This window comes from Acipenser ruthenus, chromosome 7, assembly GCF_902713425.1.
Source record: "Acipenser ruthenus chromosome 7, fAciRut3.2 maternal haplotype, whole genome shotgun sequence".
Classification (NCBI taxonomy): domain Eukaryota; kingdom Metazoa; phylum Chordata; class Actinopteri; order Acipenseriformes; family Acipenseridae; genus Acipenser; species Acipenser ruthenus.
Window position 1 is genome coordinate 12,635,277 of NC_081195.1, and position 24,429 is coordinate 12,659,705.

At 36.6% G+C, this 24,429-nt stretch overlaps 1 protein-coding gene across 5 annotated transcripts in view; it reads right to left on the reverse strand.

Moving 5' to 3' along the window:
* Positions 1–24,429, reverse strand: part of LOC117414646 (A disintegrin and metalloproteinase with thrombospondin motifs 3-like) — a 55,671-nt gene that overhangs the window by 24,606 nt on the left and 6,636 nt on the right. For 4 of the 5 annotated variants that reach the window (XM_034024408.3, XM_059026394.1, XM_059026393.1 and 1 more), the window contains exons 3-4: positions 13,277–13,433; positions 6,707–6,903 (exon numbers count right to left, since the gene is read on the reverse strand). In XM_034024408.3, coding sequence (XP_033880299.1) covers positions 6,707–6,903; positions 13,277–13,433 — 354 coding nt within the window. Of the gene's footprint in view, positions 1–6,706; positions 6,904–13,276; positions 13,434–13,754; positions 13,876–24,429 lie in introns of those variants that run through there. The other variant, XM_059026395.1, reaches the window with a different exon arrangement.

The following is a 24,429-nucleotide window of genomic DNA, read 5'->3' on the forward strand; positions in this document are numbered from 1 at the left end:
ACTGCAGTTATGAATCACTTTATTGTCTCTCAAGATTAGCTGCTTGAGAAATAATAGTTCATTCTGCATTCTCCGCTGTTGTAATCAGTCCCAACCCTCGGGTACATTTTTATTAGTGGAAATTATTTTCATAAAAGAACAGGACAATGAAACACTAACATCAGCATTTTGTTAACCTGGAGCCAGTAATTTAGGGTTATGTCAAATACATTTTTATGGAACTACATAAAGCATGTGGTCTGTGGTCAAAGCACAAATCTGATTTCTGTATTAGAAACATACATTTTACTAAGTTAATTTAGGAACCCAATAACTTGGGTGAAGCCCATTTCTCCTGCTAAACTCATTTTTTTCATGATTTTCAGAGCTTTACTCAAAATCGTTTATTTAGTTTATTAAATAGTTTTTTTTTTCAGATAGTGAAACACAACCATAAATAAAGATGTGTTTAATTTAGGTGCTTGTGAGTATTCTGAAGTTTTTAGAATTGTAAATAGTGTTTTTATCCTTTGAGATAAAAAATGAGCTGATGATGATATTGAGCCCAATATCCGCAAAGCTCTTCAATCCAAATTTTCATTAGCACCTGACCCCACTGAGTTCTGCAAGCATAAAACATTAGTGGGCAGGTTTAATTTGGGTACCTGCAACACAAGAATTGAAGTCAAGCATGAAACTGAGTGTTTATCATCTTGCAGTACTTACAGTGTTGTGGCAGGATAAATGGGAAAATAAAGTGAGATTGTTGTTGTGCTAATGAGAAGTAAGAAATTATGTTTTTAAAGCCTTGGCTATTATCACTTTAAATGCATTTTTTATTTTTTATTTTTTATTTAGTAGTCGCCATTTTTAAAAAAAAATTATTTTCTCCCAATTTAGAATGTTCAATTATTTTTAGGCTCAGCTCATCGCTACCACCCTTGCATTTACTGTAGATAAACACACACTGTTCTCCGAAGCTGGTGTCGTCAGCCGCCCGCTTCTTTACACACTGCAGGCTTACTATGCAGCCACCTCAGAGCTACAGTGTTGGAGGACAACGGAGCTCTGAGCAGCTTACAGGCAAGCCCGCAGGCGCTCAGCCAGACCACAGGGGTCAATGGTGCGCAGTGAGCTGAGGACACCCTGGCCGACCTAAGCCCCCTCCCAGGGCGGCTCTCGGCCAATTGTGCACTCCCCCCTGGGAGATCCAGTCCATGGTCGGCAATGGAATAACCTGGACTCGAACCGGCGACGTCCAGACTATAGGGCGCATCCTGCACTCCACGTGGAGTGCCTTTACCGGATGTGCCACTCGGGAGTCCCTTTAAATGCCATTTTTGTAATAAGTATAAGCTTGATGGAAACAAATCAGCAGCATTACCCAAGTAAAACACATGTGAAGGAGTCAAGCCTGTACATAACATAGATAAAAAAAAGTCATCAAACATGACAGCTAAATTAGTAAACATGTTTAGTTTTTTTTGTTTGAATAGGAACAGGAGTTTTCTATGTACCTGGGTTGGAAAATAAAAGTCTGTAAAAATAAATGAAAGAACAAAGCACATAATAAATAATAATAATAATACAAGTGTATCAGTGATTGCTGTGCATCATGGCCTAAGTTAGTAACCGCAGCATGGAGCTCAATGACTGAAAATCGTGCTTTAACTTTTTGCTAATCGCTCGGATACCTATCCTTACAGTACTGCTTACATGTTAAATATGTAACAAAAACATCTCAGGTTGCTATAACGTTTGTTAAACAAACAGACATATAAATGACACTTACAAAGTTAATTTTAAATGATTTATTTTTAGTGAATATATCCGATCAACTTATTCCCTGAGCTCGATCTACTAATTCCCCGGACGTAGTACTAGTAGGCGTAAACCTTAGAAAGAATGGAACCTCCCCTTTAAATTCTAGATGGCGATCCATTTTTTCCCCGGTCTACTTATTCCCCAGGGCACCAGAATTCAAATAAAATAATACATTTTCCATTTGCACATCTTTTATCTCAATTAAATAATCTCTATACTTGTCTACACAAATCAGGAGGACTATCCCATCAATCAACAGTTACAATTTGTGGTTTATGGCTCCAGAGTTTCATTCTTTTGTTTAAGAGAAGGTAGACTCTTCCGGCCCAGTATTAGCAACACAAAGAAAGGAAGCATGTCAAAATGTAATCCAATTTTCCCAGAAAAATACTGCACCTTCCAAAACAAAGGAACAGGAAATGGTGTCTATCATCATGTACTTAAAGGCAGCAGCTAATAAAAAAAAAAACAGATTTGATCGTACTGTGTGTGTATATGATGGATGTCAATGTATAGAATTTTAAACATACCATGTTTACTTCTGCATCATCCACCTGAAAGAAATTATATAGGAGTGCTAACCAATGCTTTAAACTATATTCTTAACTCTTATTAGAAACATTAACATGATGACTGATCCCACTTTTATTGTGCTGACACTAGGTTTTATTTAGGTTTCAATTGAAATTGATAAATTGAAATCTCCATATATGTCCCATACTCCATTATATTAATCATATTTACCCTTCTGTATTAGCACTGGATATTCCCCTGATAACACATTAGAAAAAGTATCCCTCTTAGAACCATATTCTCATCTTAACATAATTCCTGCTGAAATCGCACTTAAATACTTTTTCGTCTCCACTATTCAATTGCTGTGATATTTACATCAAAAAATAGATAGACAATTGTAAAGTATAGTTCTAACCCTCTAGTTCAAATGAACTGTTATTAAACAGAAAAAGTGCTTTTGTTCTAAGTCATGTTGTAAACAGTATTTTAAAACAGCAGCCTTTCAAAATGAAATAAATGTCAAGCATTGATTAACTTCTACACCAATAATACATTGTCCATTTCAGCCTTTCTGTGTTAGAAGGACAGTTTTGTATACATTTCCTTGAGTCACTGGTGTATCCCTAGTAACAAAAAAAACTCATGAAAACAGAAACTTCAACTTTAGATTCAGTAATCTGACACCAGGGCCGTTCTGAGGGTTGTACCACATTGATATCAGTGACTACAGTACATTATGCTTGGAATTTCTTATACTGTCTGATAAAAGGCTTTAATATTGCACAATTCTACATCAGATGCAATGTTATCACTTTATCTAGGTTCAGAATTTCCTTTTTCATCTTTCATTCTTTTTTTACTAAGGGTTTATATATATATATATGAAAAAGTTGGAATACACAGCACATCCATATCCTTGAGGAGGAATTAATGACCTCAGCTAATGAGTGACTTGGCCTCACTCAAATCATGACTCATACATCCATATGGCTGAACACCCAGTGAGGTGCATTTAGTTTCTTTCCACAGATGTATAATAAGATCTGGAAGTGTTTCAGCTATCAATTATGTCACAGCAGTCTGTTAGTTATAATTATAAAATGATAAAAAACATACATTTTATGATTGTTCTTCTGAAGACCATCAATATGGACTCTAAGTTTGCTGTGTTTCCCACCAAAGTAACTATGTGTCTTTCAGCATTCTTCATCACTATTTTAGCATTTTGTCCCATATTTTTATTCTGTGAGGATATCACCAAAATGCTTCATTAAGTGGATAGCAAATGTATGTTAAGGTGTTGTATATCATATGTGAAAACATTCATTTTGTATATTTTGCAGAAACTTGAAGATCTCAATTGGAAAATAATCGCCAGAACCGTACAATTTAGATTGTGAATTAAAACTGTTCTATTTATAGATAAACCTATTCTAATTTTTCTGACCAACAAATACTGTTAATGTTATGCTCTTTTCACTGTGGTCATATAAGGTCAAACCCTTTTTTGCCTAATTAGTACAAAATACCGGTTTGTAATCTTTAAATAATAATAAGTACTCATTCAATTCAACTTATAATAGTACATTTCAACTGTCCCTAATTAGTCTGGCCAACCTTCACCTGACATCTGTCAGAAATGTCTAGCCTAATTTTGATGTTGACCTATATTTAGGGGTTTATGTGGGCCTTTAAAGAGCCAGGTATTAAGAACTGAGAACAACTTATGGACTTATTTTTAAAACTTGATTTTGACTAAATGCGCTTGCTATTAGCAATTTCTGCTTTTCTTTTATATGCCAACTTAAATGTAATGTTACTGTTTGTTTTTGTTTGTTTTTTTGTGCAGTGAAATTATCTACATGAATTTACAAACATGAGATTTACTCTTCATTCCAGAGCTTTATTATAGGACATTTGCTCAACATAAGTTACCAAATACAGACAATGAAAATGCCTGACTCCAAAATGCTCCCCTGTAAACTGAGAATAAAATGAAACTCAAAGTGGTGGATGCTAAAAGCAGATGGGCCTTTGGAATGATAATATCAAGGTTATAAAAAGCTTTCAGTTTAATTTTGTAATAAACAAACAAACTGGTCTAGTCAATGCATTGCATTTTAATATGAATGTATAGATCTGTATTGAGCTTGTGCATTTACTGTGTATTCCTGCCTAGACAAACTCAAGGATGCGATACAAGGCACGGTGCCCTGCATATTTTCATTATTTAATTGGCCCTGTGCCAAGAATGAAGCAGAATAAAATACTACATTCCTGTGAAATGTTGTTATTGTGTACTTTGTTTTTCCCTGTGGGCATCTGTGTGCTTTGGATTAAAAACAGAACAGAAGCACTATAATGTAGGCTTAAATGTGAATTCCATTTTTAAAATGCAATCGCTATGTCTCGGGCAGGTTACGGGTCCCATGTGTGCACTCTTGGATCAAAAGAATAAATAGAATGATTTAAGTAAGATAAAATACCCATTCTGCAAAAGCACTCCAGCTATCTTTGTGTCCCTGTCAGGACAGCAGATTCTGCCTTGTTCAGTTATCGTGCCCTGAAGGTACAACCTTCGCAGGTGGGATGACATTCTCCTTCCTCCAGATGGGAACATTAACCTACTGAGATATCTGAATCCTGAACCCTGGAGGGATCATTTAAGACTGCAGCACCACAAGGGTATTTACAAAGGAGTTACATTTTTTTTTTATAAATCATACTGCACATTAGCATTTTCCCTGCAAACGCCACCTTGCTTTGATGCACTAAGAAAGTGGTGCTGGGTGGAATCCTGAAACTTGCTGCTAAAGGAGTGAATACAGTATATAAGGATTAATGTGCAAACAACTATTGTACAGTACTTTGTTTTCTCTAAGTTTCTATCAATCTATAATACTTGCTGAAGGACTAGTGAATACCTGTTTCCATAAGTGCAGTGATGTTGCATCTAATTGAGACAGCAAATACCTCTGGGCAGTCTTACATCCTCCTTAGACCAATCAGTTAAGATTAAGGGAGAAAACGAATGATCACTTTAGTATGCAGTCCACAATCAGGATACATCAGGGTGAAGAAAACCCTATGCTTAAAATGACAGTCCTGAAAACCAAGGGCTCCATGTAAAAGATGAGATGCTAGAAATGGGGAAAATGGGAACATATTCATTTGATACATGTATTTTTGTTTTGGAAACATTAAGAAATTGCACTTGCTAATTCTTTCAGGCAGATGTTGTGGACACCAATTCCAGTAATGACAGCACAGGGTAAAGCTCTTAATTGTGGGGTTTTCAGTTTCAGCAAAGAATAGCTGACATAGTCTTTGTTGAAATCCATTGAGATCTCTCTTTTGTTATGTGTGTTAAATTCCATCTCTATAGAGCACAATCAGACCCCTTACTTTGTGGTGCTTTTCTTATTTCTTAGCTCAACCCCCAGTCAAGTCAGTAATTGGCCTACTGCTGCTAATCAGACCACCCTACAGGTGACAAATCCTAACTGTTACAGAGTGAAACCAGCTCCCTGTGAAAATCTGACTCAAAGGATTTTCTCAGACTAATCTGATTAGGGTGGCAGGAGCTGGTGGAACTCTTAATGACAAGACTGACATTTTTTAAGCAGCCCATAAGCGGTTACCAAAAGTGGGTACTACTTGGTTCTATCGTTCTTCTGTTACTGCTGTTGAAGAGAATACTACTGTATTTCCATTGAAAAACGTACATATTGTAAACTCAATGCATTTCTAAGGATACCAGAAAGTGAAATCTCCCTTTCAAGTCTGTTTTTTGGATTTCTTGGTTTGTCATTATAAACCACCATATCTCTTATCTCAGCTTGTACCAATATAAGAAAGCTCATGGGTTTTTACTGCTTGTGGATCTTGCTTTGTGGTCATCAACACTTGTCCTCAGTGCTGCTCCTCTTCTGGCCTTCTGTGAGTCACTTGCTAAGCTAACAGAAGCTTAGAGAACCAACAATATATCAAATCAAAGTCTACTGCCTGGAAAGGAGTTTAACATAAAAATACTCCATCCAAATTGAACCCTATAAGTAATGTTACTTATTCATGGCAGGTCTTCTTTCACAATTTAAGGCTGCTTTTGAGGAATATTTAGTTCAGTTAAAATTATTTTAAACAGCATTACCAGTCATCTATATGTTTCTCATTAGTACAAAATCAGTGGCATAGATTTAATGATATTCTTTTCCATTAGAAACAGCTAATTATCTACTTTAAAACAATAATATTGATAACTGCACCTCCAATGATCTTATAAATCGAGAAGAAATAAAGCAATTTGTTTTTTATCAGATCCTCCTATTCACTAAATTCCAGAATTGCTAACATGAATTGCCTTTCTTTAATCATTGTCTAAACTTACTATATTCATGAGCGTCAGGACATAGTTTTGTACATGTTCCTTCCCATGGAATCGCACTACCGAATCATCCACCGCCAGCAGCACCTCGATATTGTAGTCGTCTTTTTTGGCATGTCTCCTTTTGCGATCTGCCTGGATCAGTTGATGCTCTAACTTGTCTAGAGAGTTCTGCAGCTCTCCTACGCCAAAGTCAGGAACTGAAAAAACAAAACAAAAACAAAAAAAATTACACGGGAGGTACATGAATTTTCCCATATGTTGTCTAAAAAGGGAGACAGTATTTCTTATGAATTTTAACCAGCACCTTCTATAATAATCTTATCAATAGTTATGATCTCTGTGACTGAAACTGATTTGCAAGTGAGAAAAGTATTTTATTTATACCACTAATTAAGGTAAATGTCAGTGATTCAATTTACATAAGGGTGGGCAACTCATTTCCATTAAACTGTGTGCTACATGTTGCAAGTGTCTGATTTTTTGTTCCAATCCCTCTCCATACATGCAGCTGATTTTTTTGGCAAGGCATAACTTTGCTGAACATATAGACAAATTATCAGAATGGGAGACACTTGCCAAAATACTTGCTAGCAGATTACTCCATTTTATGCCATTCTTTCACTGGCATAAAAAGAAACTCAACAGTTTTTTAACAAAGACGTTTCTTTATCACTGCTTTGTGTTCCGATGATAAATGATTCCTTAAACTTTCAAAGGAACTAGATTCTGTAATAACAGCAGATAGTTATCTGTCATTTCTTTTAGTTTTTAGATTACAACACTCTGTTTGTTAGGATCTGCATTTGTTTTTATCCATTGTGTTGTACAGGTGCTTCTTGGCATCTTAAAGAAATAGCTTTTCTGTTCCTGACACCACTTATTTAAAACGTATCATCAATAAACCAATGTCCATGTTGCTATAGAATCCAAAAGTAAACCACAATTACACAACAATACATTTTGTGGAGGGCCACTTCAGTAACTTCCAAATCATTGGGAGCCACAGGTTGATAGCTAATCACCTTTTCATCAACCATTTTAAATTGTAGTCTTCTACACTTTCCTGTGATTAAAATCACCTAAGGTCAACCCAAACAGCTCCTTCAGCAGTCATGCAGGTCATGATAGAGCTTCAGATTTGTATGTTGGTTAAGGTACTCTTATAAAGACCTGCCTTGTACAGAGAAGTATAAACTAAATGAATATAGTAGACACCAAGTAATGTCTAAATGCAAAATGGAACTTTACTGTGTGGCTCTGCATCTTCCTGTCTGCAGGACCTTTCAATCATTATAAAGATCAAGAGTTTTCTTTTTATAGAGTGGCAGGAGCCGAATATAAGACATTAAACATGGGCAAAAAATACAAAATAATAATATGTAGTTACGATAGTATAGCTACAGAAGGTGGGTAATGCCTCCCACCATCTTTAAAATAACCATGTCAGCATCGTTTTAAGATATTCCCACGCCCACAGATACAGTACCAGTCATATTCATAAGGTATTCTATTTAAATTACAATTTGTTTTGGTTCTCATGCTAACACCTTCTACTTGGCTACAAAATACACTCATGAAACAAAGCACAGAAAGAACAATTCCTGTGGGTAGTCTATTAGAAGGATGCTTGGCAATCACTGCCAGCTTTTCAAAACGTCAGTTCTGTAGAATCTCAAACATCACATACAGTATATCACACTATTTAGTTGGATTCCTGTGGACAAATGATTTGAAAACAGAAAATGTGGTGGACGCCAAAGGAATATGTTAAAGAGATACTTTTTACCATATACATTTCTGGAATATTTCATTTTCTGCCTGTTTATTATCCTGTTATGTATGTATAATTATAGAGTGCTGTTTCTGATTAGATCATTATATACAATTAAAAGGTTAATTATCCGCACAAAACAGATGGCTAACACTACATCTCCTCCTGATCTCTGCTATGTTCAGAACCCCATTGAAAACGAGATGCTGGTAAAATAAATACATTAAATTGGAAGTCTAGGCTTAGGCACAGGTTAATTTACAACAGCTCTAATTGCACTTTTCCATGCAAATAATAAATGCTTTCTCAGGCCTGTAAGGAACGTAAGTCTGTTTAACATACTGAGAGAGTATATTTATAAATATTTCTTGTAGACAAAGGCTGCCACTCTTTCCAAAAGAAAGGGAAGTGAGGAAAGTGAAGTTTCCAGCCCCTCAGTGCACCATGGTTTCTCTTTCCTATTCCATGCTTCTCGTCTATAAATCTGAACCAGGTTTTGAATGACTTCCTCCTCGCCTCTCCAGTACCCTCTGGCAGACACAAAAGCCTCATTTGTTAAATATCAGTTTAAAAGGTAAACAAAGTGTTGCATCTGCATTCTGAAACAAGACCAACCAACTGATGCCAACTAAGGCTTAGTCTTCATTTTCTGCCAGATTCCACTATAAATCAGACCCTCTTTAAAAATGTGCAGTGGCTATGTCTGGAATTTAATCAACATGCTGTGAAATAAATCAATTACATAAACGAATGGAGATGATAATATTACAGCATACCTAGCAAAGCAGTCTGTTTATTTAAAACATATTGCGTACAGCGCATCAATAAATACAGCTGTATTTTGTTTTAATCTTATTCAAGTTGCACTTACAATATTATTTTTTCCTTAAAACTTTAAAATACTGTCATATCTGTGATTCACTTTATAGAGAATGTATGTTTAGCGCAAAGTGTAATTTTGGAGCTAACAGCTGTTATTTAAATACAATTTTCTTAATTTGTAGACTGTCAAGCCAGCAAATACTGAAATACTGTGTTATTGGAAAGGAGGATATGGTATCTGTCATCACCCCCAGTGAGGATGTAATTCAGTTGGTCAGTTCACATGCAGTGAGCCACAGACTCTGCACTCAGTCAATCTTCACTTTAATAATACAGACAAAAACTAAACAATGCCATATTGGCAATAAAACAGTTACTACTTATTAACAATTTAGGTAGAGAATAAAAAGCTTTAAATTAAAATAGCATCAAATAAGGTCTGGCCTAGAATAACATTGTAGCCTCCATACATTTCAAAGAAATCTACCCACTTAGTGTCACACACCTTTTTCTAAAAAGATGTAGCCCTAATAATGATTTCAAGCTCTGCTATAAAAACTGACTTTTGCGCTCCAATGGATTTTGCCATGAAACCAGTGAGTGAGCACTCTCATAATATAAATGTATTTCCAGTCGTGGTCTTATTTTTAAGAGTCAATTCAAATAAATGATGAGCCATTTGTGTTATCCCAATACAACTGAGTAATGAACAAAATACATAATTTGTGTACATCAGTTTGCAGTACTACACAGTATGGGCTCACAATGTGTCGTTTTCTGCCCCCCTAGGGATGCTGAGATCCTCGTTCATGCATGTCTTACATCTCGTTTGGATTATTGCAATGCTCTTTTTGTTAATCTTCCTGCTCACTCTGCATCGATTGCAGATGGTGCAAAATGCAGCAGCAAGGGTTTTTACCAGTACCAAGCGGACAGAATGCATTACTCCGGTCCTTAAGCATTTGCATTGGCTTCCTATCCAGTCCTGTGTTTCCTTTAAAATATTGCTGTTGACCTACAAGGCTTTATACGGTCAGGGTCCTAGTTATATACTGGACCTTCTTAGCCCTTACATCCCTGGGAGGCAGCTTAGATCATCTAACTCTGGACTGTTAAAATGCATGGTTCCAAAACGTGTTACGCTTGGAGGGCGTAGTTTTAGCTGTGTTGCTCCTTTTCTTTGGAGCTCACTACTAACTTTCATTAGAGAATCCACAACAGTAGCCAAATTTAAAAATACCCTTAAGACGCACTTATTCTCCGCTGTATTTTTTTAACTCTTTCACTCGAATGCAGTCTGCACTGTTTATAATAACATACTGTACTTTTATGAGGATCGATTTTATCTCTTTTTGCCTATTTGATTGTATTTTATTTATTTATGTATCTATAGATTTTTTTAACTGATTAATTGTTATTCATTGTGTTTTTGTAATGTTGATTTGTGTTTGATTGTTTTGTTTTGTACAGTGCCTTGAGACACCTGGGTGTGAAAGGTGCCATAATAAATTCAAGTTATTATTATTATTATTATTATTATTATTATTATTATTATTATTATTATTAATAAATTGAATGTACAAGAATATTTAATTACTATGACTAGCTCCAAATGCTAACTGTAAAAATTATACTTTTATCAATTTACAGAAACCTTGATTCTTGTCCATTATGAAGTAATATTTTTTCTACACTCAAAAAGGAACACCAAACATAACAATTGTGACAATAATTGCAACAGGTGTCTCTTTCTGTATTTCAGGTTCCAGTGTGAAATGTATATGATGTGATTATCCGTAACCTGTAGTTAATCTGCATTGCCAATCAACTTTATAACCCGTTTTGACATCAATTTGTTCTATCTGTTTTTGAGCAAATAAAAAAAGTGGAACTGAACAGGAAGGTAATCTTTATCATTTAGACATTTCACATTGTAGCATTCCAATTTATTTGTATTCAGAATGTTATCTCTGTTAAAACTACAGTATTTCAGTGTCATAGATTTAGTTTCAATAGACTTTTATGCATGTAGTACAATATAACCCAATAACATCATTGTAATCCTGGACCCAATTATCCACTCACTCACCCCATTGCCATTGCTACTACTACAAAGGAAAAGAAAAACACCAAGAGCAAGAAAGTTGTCTCTTTGTGTTAATACAATGGTTAAATAACCATTTCACCGAAAAGTTACCAACAACTACTAGCAAAGCACAAGCCAAAACAACTTGAATGAAATGCTCATTGCCAGATGTCACATATTAACACAGGTTTTGTTAACATTTGTACTGTGGCTGTACATATTAATGGGGAATCTTTTTGCCTTGGAGCTCCCAGCACATCCACAGGAGCCCTGCATTCCTCATTCTTACCAGCTGGTGAGCTGAGTACTGCAGCAGCTGTGTTGAACTGTTCTTTTGGTGAGAGAAAGAGAGGGGAAAAGGAGGGGTCAGCCTACATTCACTTAAGCAGATCCTGACAGGAATGACACAAATTCTTCAGTAATAATGGAAAAACCTGAATTGGCACTTAACACCAAGCACCTGTTTAAACTGAAAAAAAAAAAAAAAAAAAAAAAATTATATATATATATATATATATATATATATATATATATATATATATATATATATACACATACATACATACATACATATACAGTAGATGCCGCTTATTAACAACCCCTCGGTTCCCAGCAAAAAGTTGTCATTAACTGAAAGTTGCCAATAAGCGAAAAGCCCCCGTTTTCAAGAGCATTTATATGGAATAACAATATATATACTGTAGTTGTACAAATATGGCACTGAAATACATGTGTTTTAAATGTTAGTGTTAAAAAATGAACATGAGAAACACGAAATACCCAAACATAGAAATGTTTACTTCACGAGTATGTAAAACAAACAAAGAAAAAGGGAGTAGGCTTAAATAGCACCAAACAACAATGTACCACAATTGTCCTTACAATGAGTAAAGCAAACATAAAAAATATGTGTTGTGCTTACAATCAATTCTAAAGAACACACTTAAAATAAGAAATTGTCCAACGTTGTCTGCTTTTTACAATGTACCACCTCCCGCTGTAAATCCATTTCAATTTTCCGTGCAGCTTTGTAGCCAGTTTCAAAGCCACGATTCTGTCTCAGTTCCCCAGAAATACGCAGTTGCGAAGTCAGTGTGTTATAAAAGCTGCATGAAGTATGTGCATAAATCATGCAAGTGCGCTCTGTAGCACTGGCAACTAGTAATAAAGTTGTCGATAAGCGGCATGCAGTTGCTAATATCAGAATTCCATTAACAATCAAGTCTATGGGATGGGATTGGTTCCTGGGAAAATGTTGTTAATAACCAAAAGTTGTCTTTATAGGGGGTTGCTAATAACCGGCATCTATATAGATATATATATCAATGGACCCAAATATTACTGAAGTACAGTACACTAAAAAAAATAAAAATCATGTTAAGTTGCTTGGTATCGGTATGGGTAAATAAAACCATATCAGTAGTACATTTACACAGTTTAAAATATAGCAAGTTTATTTATAATAATTTCTATTTCTGGCCCATTCCTACAGTGTTAAAGCATTAGCCCTTGTTTTGAACTGACAATGGATAAAGCAAGCTTTCAACTGAATTCCAGTGCTTTTGTGAAAAGCTGTGCTAGGCGCTTGGAAATACATGTAGCCATAAAGACAGTACAACAATCTGTCCTCTGATTAAATGCAAGCATTTACAACAGACACAATGGTAGGACAATACTGCATTGTTTCAGCCAGTGCCATTGCAAAAACAACTGTAAGGTCTCCTTCCCAACAATGAACAAGGAACATGACTGCTAGAATTCTTTACTCAACAGTGGAGCCATCTGCCTTGCCTGCACAAAAAGAACATTGTTGCTCACCAACATTATGCTGTAAGCTGGAAGCTAATACCAATCTACATCGTCCTGGAGTATTATCTTACTTCATGCCTACCTTCATTGTGGAGGTCCTCCCTTGTTTCCAATGGTTCCCTTTTGATGGCGGACCTGCGATACACCACATGAACACGCCCCTTTTCTTCCACTTCCTGCTGCCCTTTCTCTAGGGGCTCAATGAAAAACTCCCCATTATCAGTGCGAATCATCCCTGCCTGAAAAAGAGTTTCAGATATTAGTATTTATTTCAGGCTTTCAAACTATTCCAGGCTGGCAAGATGCTAGTGAGCCAACACCAATACAAGACAGTATGTGTGGGTATTTAAAAAAAGACCCATTACTGTAACATTCCTCATTATGTACCATAAAGTTCAATAGAAGTAAAAAAAAAATAGTCAGCTGTTTATCCCTCTTTGGAGAAGTAGAAACTGGAGAAGTAGACGCAACTATAGACAGATGACAGCTGCATTAGGTATATGCAACTGAAAGTACAGAAACCTTAGTAATGATAAAGTTAACATATTTTAGAAACTTACTGTAATAATCAATCCACCAATGAGTTGCGACAGCTCTACAAAGCTATAGATGTCTCTTTACTGTTACGCAACTGTAGACATCTGTAATTTCGAAGGGAAAGTCTTTTTTTGTTTGCTGTAGCAGTTTCTAAGGAGGAAAGGGTTAAACTATTTTAGAAGGAAAAAGGCACACATCGACATTTCTTTTGATGAGCCAACCTACACATTATTCAGAAATACTTACATGTGTTGAGGAACTATGTTTATTAACAGAGTGTATCAAATATACAGTAAGCACCATAAGTAAGTGGTACTGTGTGTCAAGCGTCTCTTTTACTGAGGGAATGCAGTGTTTTGTAACACTGGAATCATTTTTCCTATGAGGAGGAATGAGGAATCTAAATTTAAACCTGATACAGGAAGATGATGATATTTCAAGGACCTTAGCAATTTATTACAAATCAGCGAACAGGCTTGTCATTGTCGTAAACAATCACAGACGTGCGGGTTTAATGTAATGGCTAAAAAATATGTGCAAATGTAGTCTTGTTTGGTATCATCACATGGGGTTAAATCAGCCTCAGTCCGTACACTTCAACTCGTGCCGATATTCCACCACACACAGCCGTCTGCTGTCCTATAAGCCTATTGCTTTATTATTAATACTATATTTATATTCGTTTTCTCATCATTACCAACCTTTATTTTGACAACTTCATTGAAAAGAGGTCAAAGGTTGATGAGAGAACACTGTTAAGTAGCGGTACACAGCCGATTGTGATGTCAAAGTTTTTAATGGACTTTGCAGTTAAAAGGAATTTACGAGACGTGCCCGAGGTATGGTTTTAAAGCAGGTGACGTCAACCTAGCGGCTATTGAGAATACAGCTTGGTAAAAATTGAAAGTATACCGTTTGATGTCATGAATGAGGATTCTCCGTGATGTGTCGTGGAATACAGAAGATGAAACATACGCTCAGATTGGTTGAAAGATCCTGAGCAGTCTAAAATTTATAATATAGCATGATTGTAGGGTGCATAGGACCCTGTGTACAGTGAATATGTGTGCTGTACTTTATAAAATAATGTACAATTGCAATTACAATCATTCTCCACTTTTCTTCAATACAATGTCTGAGAATCATGATGAATACTGCAGTTTAAAAGCAGACAGACACAGCTGGGGTTGACTTTCCTTGCTTCTGAGATTATATTGCATTCTCCATAGGCAAACAGCCTTGACCTTGGCTGCTACAGTTTCACAAATTTATTTTCACTAGTTATAGGCTTATACTGCACTCACTGCTGGGAAATGAAACTATCCTCTTAATTCTTTCAAAGGTGCTTACAATACATACTATACTGCCCAAATTCAGAATTAAACACCATGCGGAAATAGGTTTTGGCAGATAATTGATAAGTTAAGTAGAAAAGGCAGAAGCTGTATTTACAAATGTGGGGTAACAATAGGGAGTTTTTCTTTTCTTGTTCTACAGTATTTTTACATTCATATTCATAGTAAAGAGAGCATTACTTTTGAGCCACTAATGAGGGAGATATGTCCAGATTTTGTACCTAAACCAATTCACTGATATTAAACAAAACATATATAAGTATTCATCTTTTTTTGAAAGACTTTAATCATTGAATCTTTGAATCTTTGAACTTTTAACAACTGACCACACAAGCACCAGATACATTGTACAGAAATGTACAGTATCAATTGGGAATTATGTCTCATGACTGGAAAACTTGCATGATTGTCTGACTGAGACCTCCTCACCAGATGCTGTAACCATTATCCCTGCACTCCTCTAGGAAAAACACATTTTTCAGAAATCTCTTTTCCCCCAGCATATGTTCATTGACATACCACAGATTGCAGGTCTCTGAATACACCCTCTGATTATCAATCCTAAAATTTTAGTTGAACTCATCAAACAATTTCTAGACACATTTGGAGTGGTCTGAGTAACTTTGTGTGGATTTGCTTTTCTTTGTTATTTATCAAAGCTTTGTACTCTAAAGTTGGTCTTGTCCCAAGTTGGCACCATTCTGTCTTTAGACCCTTTCCTATACCTTGTAGGTACCCATTGATCTATCCCACCCACTTACCAGGACGGCACTTAGGATTTGAGTCTCAAAAAGGAAACACCACTTGAAGCAAGAAAAAACATGTTATTTCACATTTGTTAGAGGGTGTGTAATTATTTTGGTTTAGCTGTTTTTAAGTACATATTTTAGCTGAGAAACAGTAAGCCATACAAAGTCATTTAAGTTTACAAAAAAAAAACTTGTCTGTTAGTAAAAACCCACAGTTTTGGGTGAACAAGATTGAATTGTTCTTCTGAACAAGAAGCGCTTTGTGGTCGCATTTAAGTGTTTGTTCACAATATTAATTTTAGTGCTGGGACAAATATTTTATGTATTCGGATACAAAAATGAAATGTTAGTATTCGCTACAAATGACAAAAACATCTTGAACTTATTCACCGTCTCACCAGAATTTGAGCAACAGTTTCAAAAAGTGGCAAATGAAAAAGAGCTCTATGTGATGTGAGATTTAATATACTGTATATATATATATATATATATATATATATATATATATATATATATATATATATATATATATATATATATACAACACAGAATCAACACAGCAGATCTTGGGCCTCTATTTAAAAGTTTTAGACAGCAAAAAGTAAACAAACCAGATTATGCTCACGCACACATAGTGATCTCTATGGAAAGCCATCTGGGACAAAAATGCGTTGTGCTGCTTTAGAGCGAGTCAGAATCTCATGGGACAAAAAAATGTAAGCACGTCATTCTGAAATGCCTTGCTTAAACAGTACCCAACTTCCTGAAAATGTTGTGTAGTGATTTTTATATAGGTTGTATATAATATATATTTTTTGTTGTGACTTTCTGTTATGTGAAATGTCATAAACAAGAACCAAAACGGTGAGTTTTTTTCCCCTTCACTTTACAATGCCATTTCCATTTTTCTTTTATTTTAAGTATTTAAAGTTAAATTTCGGTTTTCATTTGCTTGTTTGGCTACAAAAAGGCACAAGTAAACCTGAGTCATGTTATTACTTTATGAAAACATGTCGATGGCCACTGTTACTTTGAAGAAACAGCAATGGCAAGGAATGGAATGGGGGAAAAAAAATCAAACAACATTATTTGCCATCCTTTGTTTTGTAGTTAATTCACTGGGGTAAAGTAACTCCTGCACAACATTCTTTCAAACATAAAGACTACAAATGCTTTTTGGTTTTGGAAGTATTTTTTATATAGTTTTGCCCAAATTCCCTCTGAAAACCTCAAATAAGAACTATCCAGACCACATAAAGTACTATATTTTCTTGAATAAACACCTAGTATCATGCAGCCATCCCTCAATTTCAGCAGACTAGGAAAACTAAACCCTGTATTATATGTATCAAAAATAAATTCACAATGTGTTCTTTTTTGTTCTTTCTGTGTTTTTTTTAAACCAGTATTATTACGGTATTGTTATTGAGTACAATATCACCAAGTAAAATAATCCTAATCCATATTGTGTGCTTACAAGTCTAGTGAAACTATTGTTACTTGCAAATGCTCCCTTCCAATGTCTGTTTCTAGGTACGGCCAGACAAATTCTGCATGATAGTCCAGAGTGGACCTTTTTCTACTCTCCTTTAAGTTGCAATATATTTTATACAGACTTTAGGTATAGTAGTCCAAGACTAGTGCTATTCAAGGTCTGTGAAACCAGCACTAAATGTATTGCATCATTAATATATGCATACAGCTTCAATTCAGAACATTCAAGTAATCATCCCATGAATACTGTCTGCCCCACACAGACAAGGTATGAGTGTGCAATGAAAAAGGTCTCCCATCTACGTCTTTTTACTAAAATTATGAGGCCATATTTGTTGACACTTTACAAAAAAATATAAATATATCACAATTTAAAGCACACGGGCAAATTCAACACACGAACGCTATCCACCTTATTGATGGATAATCCTTCATTCCTCTCCCCCAGTCAGTATCGTTCTCAAACCAGAGGATGCTTTTCTGGACCCTAAAATATTGGTTTAAAGAAATGGCTTATCCCTAAATGTTTTGGTTTATAAAAAAAGTATCCTTAAATGCCAAGGTCTTAGACATGGGACTCAGCGTGTCATACAGGTGGTGATTCTTAAACATAACTAGCAAGCTTTTACGTTTAAGATGAATACAGATGTATGACCTTAAAATTGTTAATATGGCTGCTGCTTCTGCAAAAGCTATGTTTAGCTGTTCAAATTATTGCAGTAAAACATCAGGCCTATGATTGTTTTTAAACATCCATTTCAACTGTACTATACTTATTGGTCAGAGAATATATATGCTTCAACTCCTGCTGTATACTGTATATTTCCATCATACTGACTTCATCTGTGCAGTATTAATAGACAGCCTGGTTTCAGGTTCCAAGTCTATAACAAGCTGGTATAGACTGGATAGATTTTAAATGCTAGTAGACATATGTTACACATCAGAAAACAAGCTCATCATGATGCAAAGTTTGGAGCAGAAAGACTCTACTCATTAATGATGGGTAGAAAGAAAGAAGAAAGAACAAATATCTTGGTGTCCAAATTCCTGCCTTTACCCATGAAATAATCTTTTTGAGTTGGATAAAAAATCCCCTAGTATAAATTTATATTGTCATGTGACCCTCTAGACTAATATAAGCTGTGTGAGACGTCTCTGTGACTTCACAACATGCACAACAGTGTACTTTTGTATGCAACATACTGTGAAAAGCAACAGATGTGTTACTGTGGCCCAAACCACAGAAACACTGGACAAGACACACCAGTTTCCAAAGTGTACACTATTTTTTTGCAGTGTATTTTTGTTAACAATTTCGTTCCTAAAAAATATTTTGTTTAGGAGAACACCTTATCAACAAATGCATTGGCGAGGAGTTGAAACAGAACATGTGCTGAATAGACTGTTTCATTTACCGTTTCAATAATGTTGTTTTAAAAAATCTGGTTCCAAAGGGTGTGCCAGAAATATGTAATGTAATATGTGGGATAGAAAAATAACACCTGTTAGAAAGGAGTCACAGCATTCATGGAAATCCATATTATTTTTCCATTCCATAGACACCGGTTGCCACCTGTGAGGGGACTGGTGAAAGACTTCAGCAGTGAGTTAATTAATGTTGGCAAAAACAGTGTGCGTTCTGGTGAGGGTGAGTCTGTATGTGTGGAAGTGAGAGCTGGGGGTTAAGAGGGCTTAAACCATTAACCTTTTGTGGACCCAACTTCCATTCAGTGCCCCGTTTGCCCTACCCCCAAAGTTAATGTTAATATTATAAAACTAGCTTGAGTGTAGCTAGGTGCATTTGTGGTGCCCTATACGGTTTTATAGTGATTTATTTACATATTTATCAAGGTTGTTGAAATATTAACATTGCATTTTTTTCTCCCTTATTTTCACATTAACATTGTTTTTTGTGTAGAACACTTTATACTAGTTGAACAATAGACTAGAACAATGGAAAGGGCCCACAAGATCAATAACATATCAATTCAATAGCACACAAGCACACAAAAATGAAGGCAACTGGTTGGAGGTCAAAACGAGAATAACAATGCTAACCATCTGATAATCACAATTCCTTTTACAAATTATTATTATTAATTATATATATATATATATATATATATATATATATATATATATATTGTAATAAAATCGCACCTACTCGGGTTCTTTGCCCCTTTAAAAACAGACCCAGGACACAGGTAAATTGAGGTTTAAAGCGCTTTTGCGCTATTTTTTTAATAATAAATACAAACAAAACCAAACCAAAATAAACACCTAGCTCTCTTTGAGCACTAACTAAACATAAATCCGGAACCTAAACTAAAAACAGGACAGCTAAGCTGTTTACCTGTAGCACAAAACAAAATAAACTAAACCACACAGGTAAACACAGCACCAAAACATTTCACACTACCTTTTATTCTTTGTTTGCCTGCACGCACTCACAAGCGGGCTCTTCTCACAGCAGCCCTGAGCAGACTAACTCCTCTCCTTAAATACCCTGCACCTGGCTCTAATTTACAATAATAGCCAGGTACAGGTGATTATTAACAATAATACAATTAACAAAAAACAATTAAACTAAACCCAAAATGTGCCTACGCACATGTTTTCTGCAGGGAGGAATTACCCCCCCCCCCCCTCCCCCCCGCTGTCTTACAAATATATATATATATATAAAATCATCATCATCATCATCATCATAAGCCTTTTCAATCCACCGCTGGATGAAGGCCTGTATGTAAATATGTGGATGTCATCAGCAAATCGTAGGTGATTCAAGTAGGCTCCATTGATCTTCAGCGCCTTATTTTCCCAATACAGAGTTTTGAAAATGTCTTCTAGGGTGACCGTGAAGAGCTTGACGAACCCCTTTTTTTAATCCTAATTATGTTGCTGTTTTTATGGAGTCTTACTGTGGATGTTGCATTCTTGTATATGGTGCTGATCTCTGCACGTTTTCTCAATTCCTTGTTTTTTCAGAGACCTTAATATAGATCTTGTGTAAACAGAGTCAAAGGTTTTTTCATAGTCGATGAATCCCAAACAAAGTGGTAGTTCGTACTCGTTGCTGGTTTGAATCACTTGCCATACAACTTGAAGATGATCCATTGTGCTAAATCCACTCCTGAATCCTGCTTGCTCATTTGATTGTGCCGAGTCAAATTTATCTTGAAGTCTGTTGGTGAATATCTTGGTAAAAAATGTGTAGATTACAGGAAGTAAGGTCTGTAGTTCTTGACGTCTTCTTTATCGCCATTGTTCCAGTCATTTTGCCACTTTCTTTTGCTTAATACAATCTAAAAACACGTGACGGTATTTTTGTCACTTCTTCACCACCTTCTTTCAATCGTTATGCCGTATTCTCTGGGTGCCTTTTCTGTCTTCATATGTTTGATAGCATGTTTCACTTCTTCCTCGGGTAGCATTTTTTCCATCCTCATCTTTGTAATCTGCTGTGTTGCTCTTTTCGTCTTGATATAATTTTCTGTAAAAGTCTCCGTCCTCTTGTTTGATTGCTAAAATCTGTTTTTTTTTTTCCCAACGATCAGTCTTTGTTTAGCTTTCTTCATGCTTTGGTTGTTTTCAATAGTTTTCTCTACCAAACTACAGTTGAACGACCGTGTATTCTCAGTAATGTGCTTTCTTACTGTCTTGCAGAGCTCAATGTATTCAATCTTTGACTTCAGAGCTGCTGTTTGTTTAATTTCCCTTCTTTTCTTCATGAGGTCTGTTGTCGCTTGCGTGATTTTCTGGTCACATTTTGTACTCTGTGTTCCAGCGATGTTTTTTGCTGTTTCTGTAGTTACTTTCATTGCTTCCTCATAGATTTTGTTTACCTCAATTGCTTCATCTTTTTGCAGATCTTGAAGAGTGCTGAATCTATTCTTCAGTTCCAGTTGAAACACCAGGCTTTGCTTCCGGAGCATTTCTATGTTGACTGTGTTGGATTACGTCATCACGAGTTTTGCTCTCTCCAGTGCTGTGTTTAGGTGTATTTTGCATCTTACAAGTCTGTGGTCACTTCCTGTGTTAAAATTGTTTAGTACTGAGACATCTTGTACAGTGTGCTTCTTGTTGGTGAGTATGAAGTCAATTTCATTCTTCACTCCGTTGGGTCCTCTCCATGTCCATTTACTGATGGGTTTCTTCTGGAAAAAGATGTTCATGATGAATAAGTTTGTGTTCTCTCTGTTTGTCGCCCCTCTCGTTCCTGTCGCCATGTCCAAATTTGCCAACCGAATTCTCGTCTTGCTGGGCTCCTATTTTTGCGTTGCAGTCACCGATGCTCTTCCCATTTTCTTGTAGTTCATAAAAATCTTCGACTTAATCATCTGAATAGATTATTGTTGGTTCATATACTTGGATGTCCCGAAGTTAATACTTCCTTGAAATTTTCACTATCAGTCTTGCGGATCTCTCTGACGCGCTGGCAATCGCTACTACGTTATTCTTGATTCTCTTGTGGACACTCTTGAGTTCTAGTAGTCCTTCGTCTTTTCGCCATACTTTGCTTAGTCCTACAATGTCCCATTTGATTCTTCCAAGTTCTTCTTACAACTCTTGAAGTCTTGCTTCACCTGAAAGAGATCTGCAGTTGTACGTGGCCAGGATCAGTGTTCTGTGGCAGCCTAAAATCGTAACCCAGTGATTCTTAGCACACTCTGCCTAACCGGCTGCTGCCTTGGTCAGCGGCAATCCAGCCTCTGGGGAATGAGGGCCATGTTTTTATATGGTCAATACCAGTGTGAACCATGTTTATAAGTGTGGCAGGGCAGAAGAAAAGCCTTGCCTATAATTAGAGGGGGCATGTAAAGAAATGTATTATTTATATTTATTTATTTATTTATTATTACAGTTAGTAAATCGCCAATTGATTTGACCCTATTTTTCTCCAAATTTGGGAGCGGTGAAGACGAACACACGCTTTCCTCTGAAGTGTGTGCTGTCAGCCGACCACTTTTTTTACTGTGCAGGCCCGCAATGCAGCCAACCCAGAGCTACAGCATCAGAGAAGAACGCAGCTCTGGGCAGCTTACTGGCAAGCCCAGTCTACAGGGGTCATTGGTGTGCAGTGAGCCGAGGACACCCTGGCCGACCTAAGCCCTCCCCTCCCAGGCAGCGCTTGGCCAATTGTGCGCCGCCCTCTGGGGGCTCCCGTCCATGGTTGTGGTCGGCAGTGGAATAGCCTGGACTCGAACCAACGACCTCCAGGCTATAGGGCGCATCCTGCACTCCACGCGGAGCGCCTTTACCAGATGCGCCACTCAGGAGCCCCCTAAGAAATGTATTATTGCCTGGTGTATTGTGTATGTTTATTTAAATGGGTGTTTGTATTTTAAGTGATTTTCTTTACTGTTGTTTAATTTATGTGTGGTCTGGCAGAGGCGGTGTTAGCATCTCGTCTCTGGCAGACAGCTCGTGAGACTACGTGGTTGGCAGCGAATTAACAGAGTTGCTGTCAACCACGAAGATATTAAAAATCCTGTGCAGAATGTGACCATCTCCAGATTAATTGATTGCTAATCTGAAGATGGTCAGTGGTTAAAAACCAGCAGCTTTTTGCTGGTCATGGTGGGTGCTCAGAGGAGAGAACAAGAGCAAGTGGAGAACAAAACAAAAGGAAAAAGGAAAAAAACTGGATTAGCCAGGATCAGGCCTTATTTACTGGTTTCTTAGCTCAATAAAACCATGATTTGAGGGCATTATCTTGGTAGTTGACCTTGTCTGGGCAGTAATGAAAGATCTAACCTTCCTGAAGTGGTCCTTCCAACCATTAGAATTGAGTACCTGCAAATAGAACAGCTGTGCAGCTGTATAGGAGGAAAGACTGCAGATTCCTACTCTACAGTTATGTACTGGTGCTCTACAGGTTTTAACTACAGACCAAATGGGGAATGACTGAGTGATGTTTATTTAAGAATTGCTTAGTGTTAAATAAGAGGTGCTGCCTCAATGTCAATGTGCAGTTAAATATCGTTGAGGGAATGGTCTGTGATGAGGTTTTCTATCTTTTGACAGATTATGTGGGAAACAGATATCTGAGATTTGCAGTGTAAGGGTGTGACGGTGTGAAATGTTGTTCTGAAAAAAAAAAGCTATTTGAAAGCCTGCTCAGCAACATAGGTTATGTGGAGCCAAGTGTGATGTAATAGTTAGTCCAAGAATGTTGACTAAGCTGGATGAGGCAGTCTCTAGTAGACTCATTCATCCATTACTCCAACATAAATTCTGAATAACACTACAGAATGTTTCTCCAACAGGTGATTTAACAATGTGCGCTTGTTAATTTAGCTTTAGAATCATAACTGCTGAAGCAATTAGTTAATGTTTGTAAGCTGCAAGACTTTTGAAAATGTTGCTTTACATAGGGAAAATTCCTGGAAAATGTCACCTACAAGCAGCAGCTTGAATAGTTGCCAGAAGAAGTTGCCTGAAAGTTGTGTTTCATGGGCTTCAGAGCTCAACGAGATCCTGCGAAGTGTAAGGCTGGCTAGCACAGATTTTACCTTCCTCCCTGAGGAACCAGTTGTACCTAAGATGGGTATGGAGCAGCCATGGCTTACCTCAAACTCTCTGTTGACTGCTCATAGGTCTGTTGGTATAAAGAATGCAAGCAATTATCCCATTACCAGGCCAAGTGAGAAAACTGTTACTTGCATAGCATAATGTGAGATTACAACAGCGACAGCAGTGGGGTGGGAATTCTCAACCTATTAATGAGCAGCACCACTGGTGCACTTTGTCATTAACAACACAGGTAATTTTCTTCCTAATGGTGTGAAAACCATTAGATTACACTGCTCTTGAGAACCTGACTTTTATCTAACACAAACCTTATATACAGCATACAGCCAAAAAAACTAATTTTATGTTTACCAAGATTTGGTTTTGTGCATCCCCTTACACAAATATGTTGCAGAATTGCATGAAATAGGTTCTCGACTCCATGATGTATAAGCTGAAGAAGTCAACACTTATCGTCTGATTGTTGCTGTGGGTTTGGCACTAGTTTAGCAGGAACATCTGTGGTGTAGAGGGGCATGGCAATTGGAAAGAGTCTGAGAGTCATAAGTAAAGCCAAATTAAAG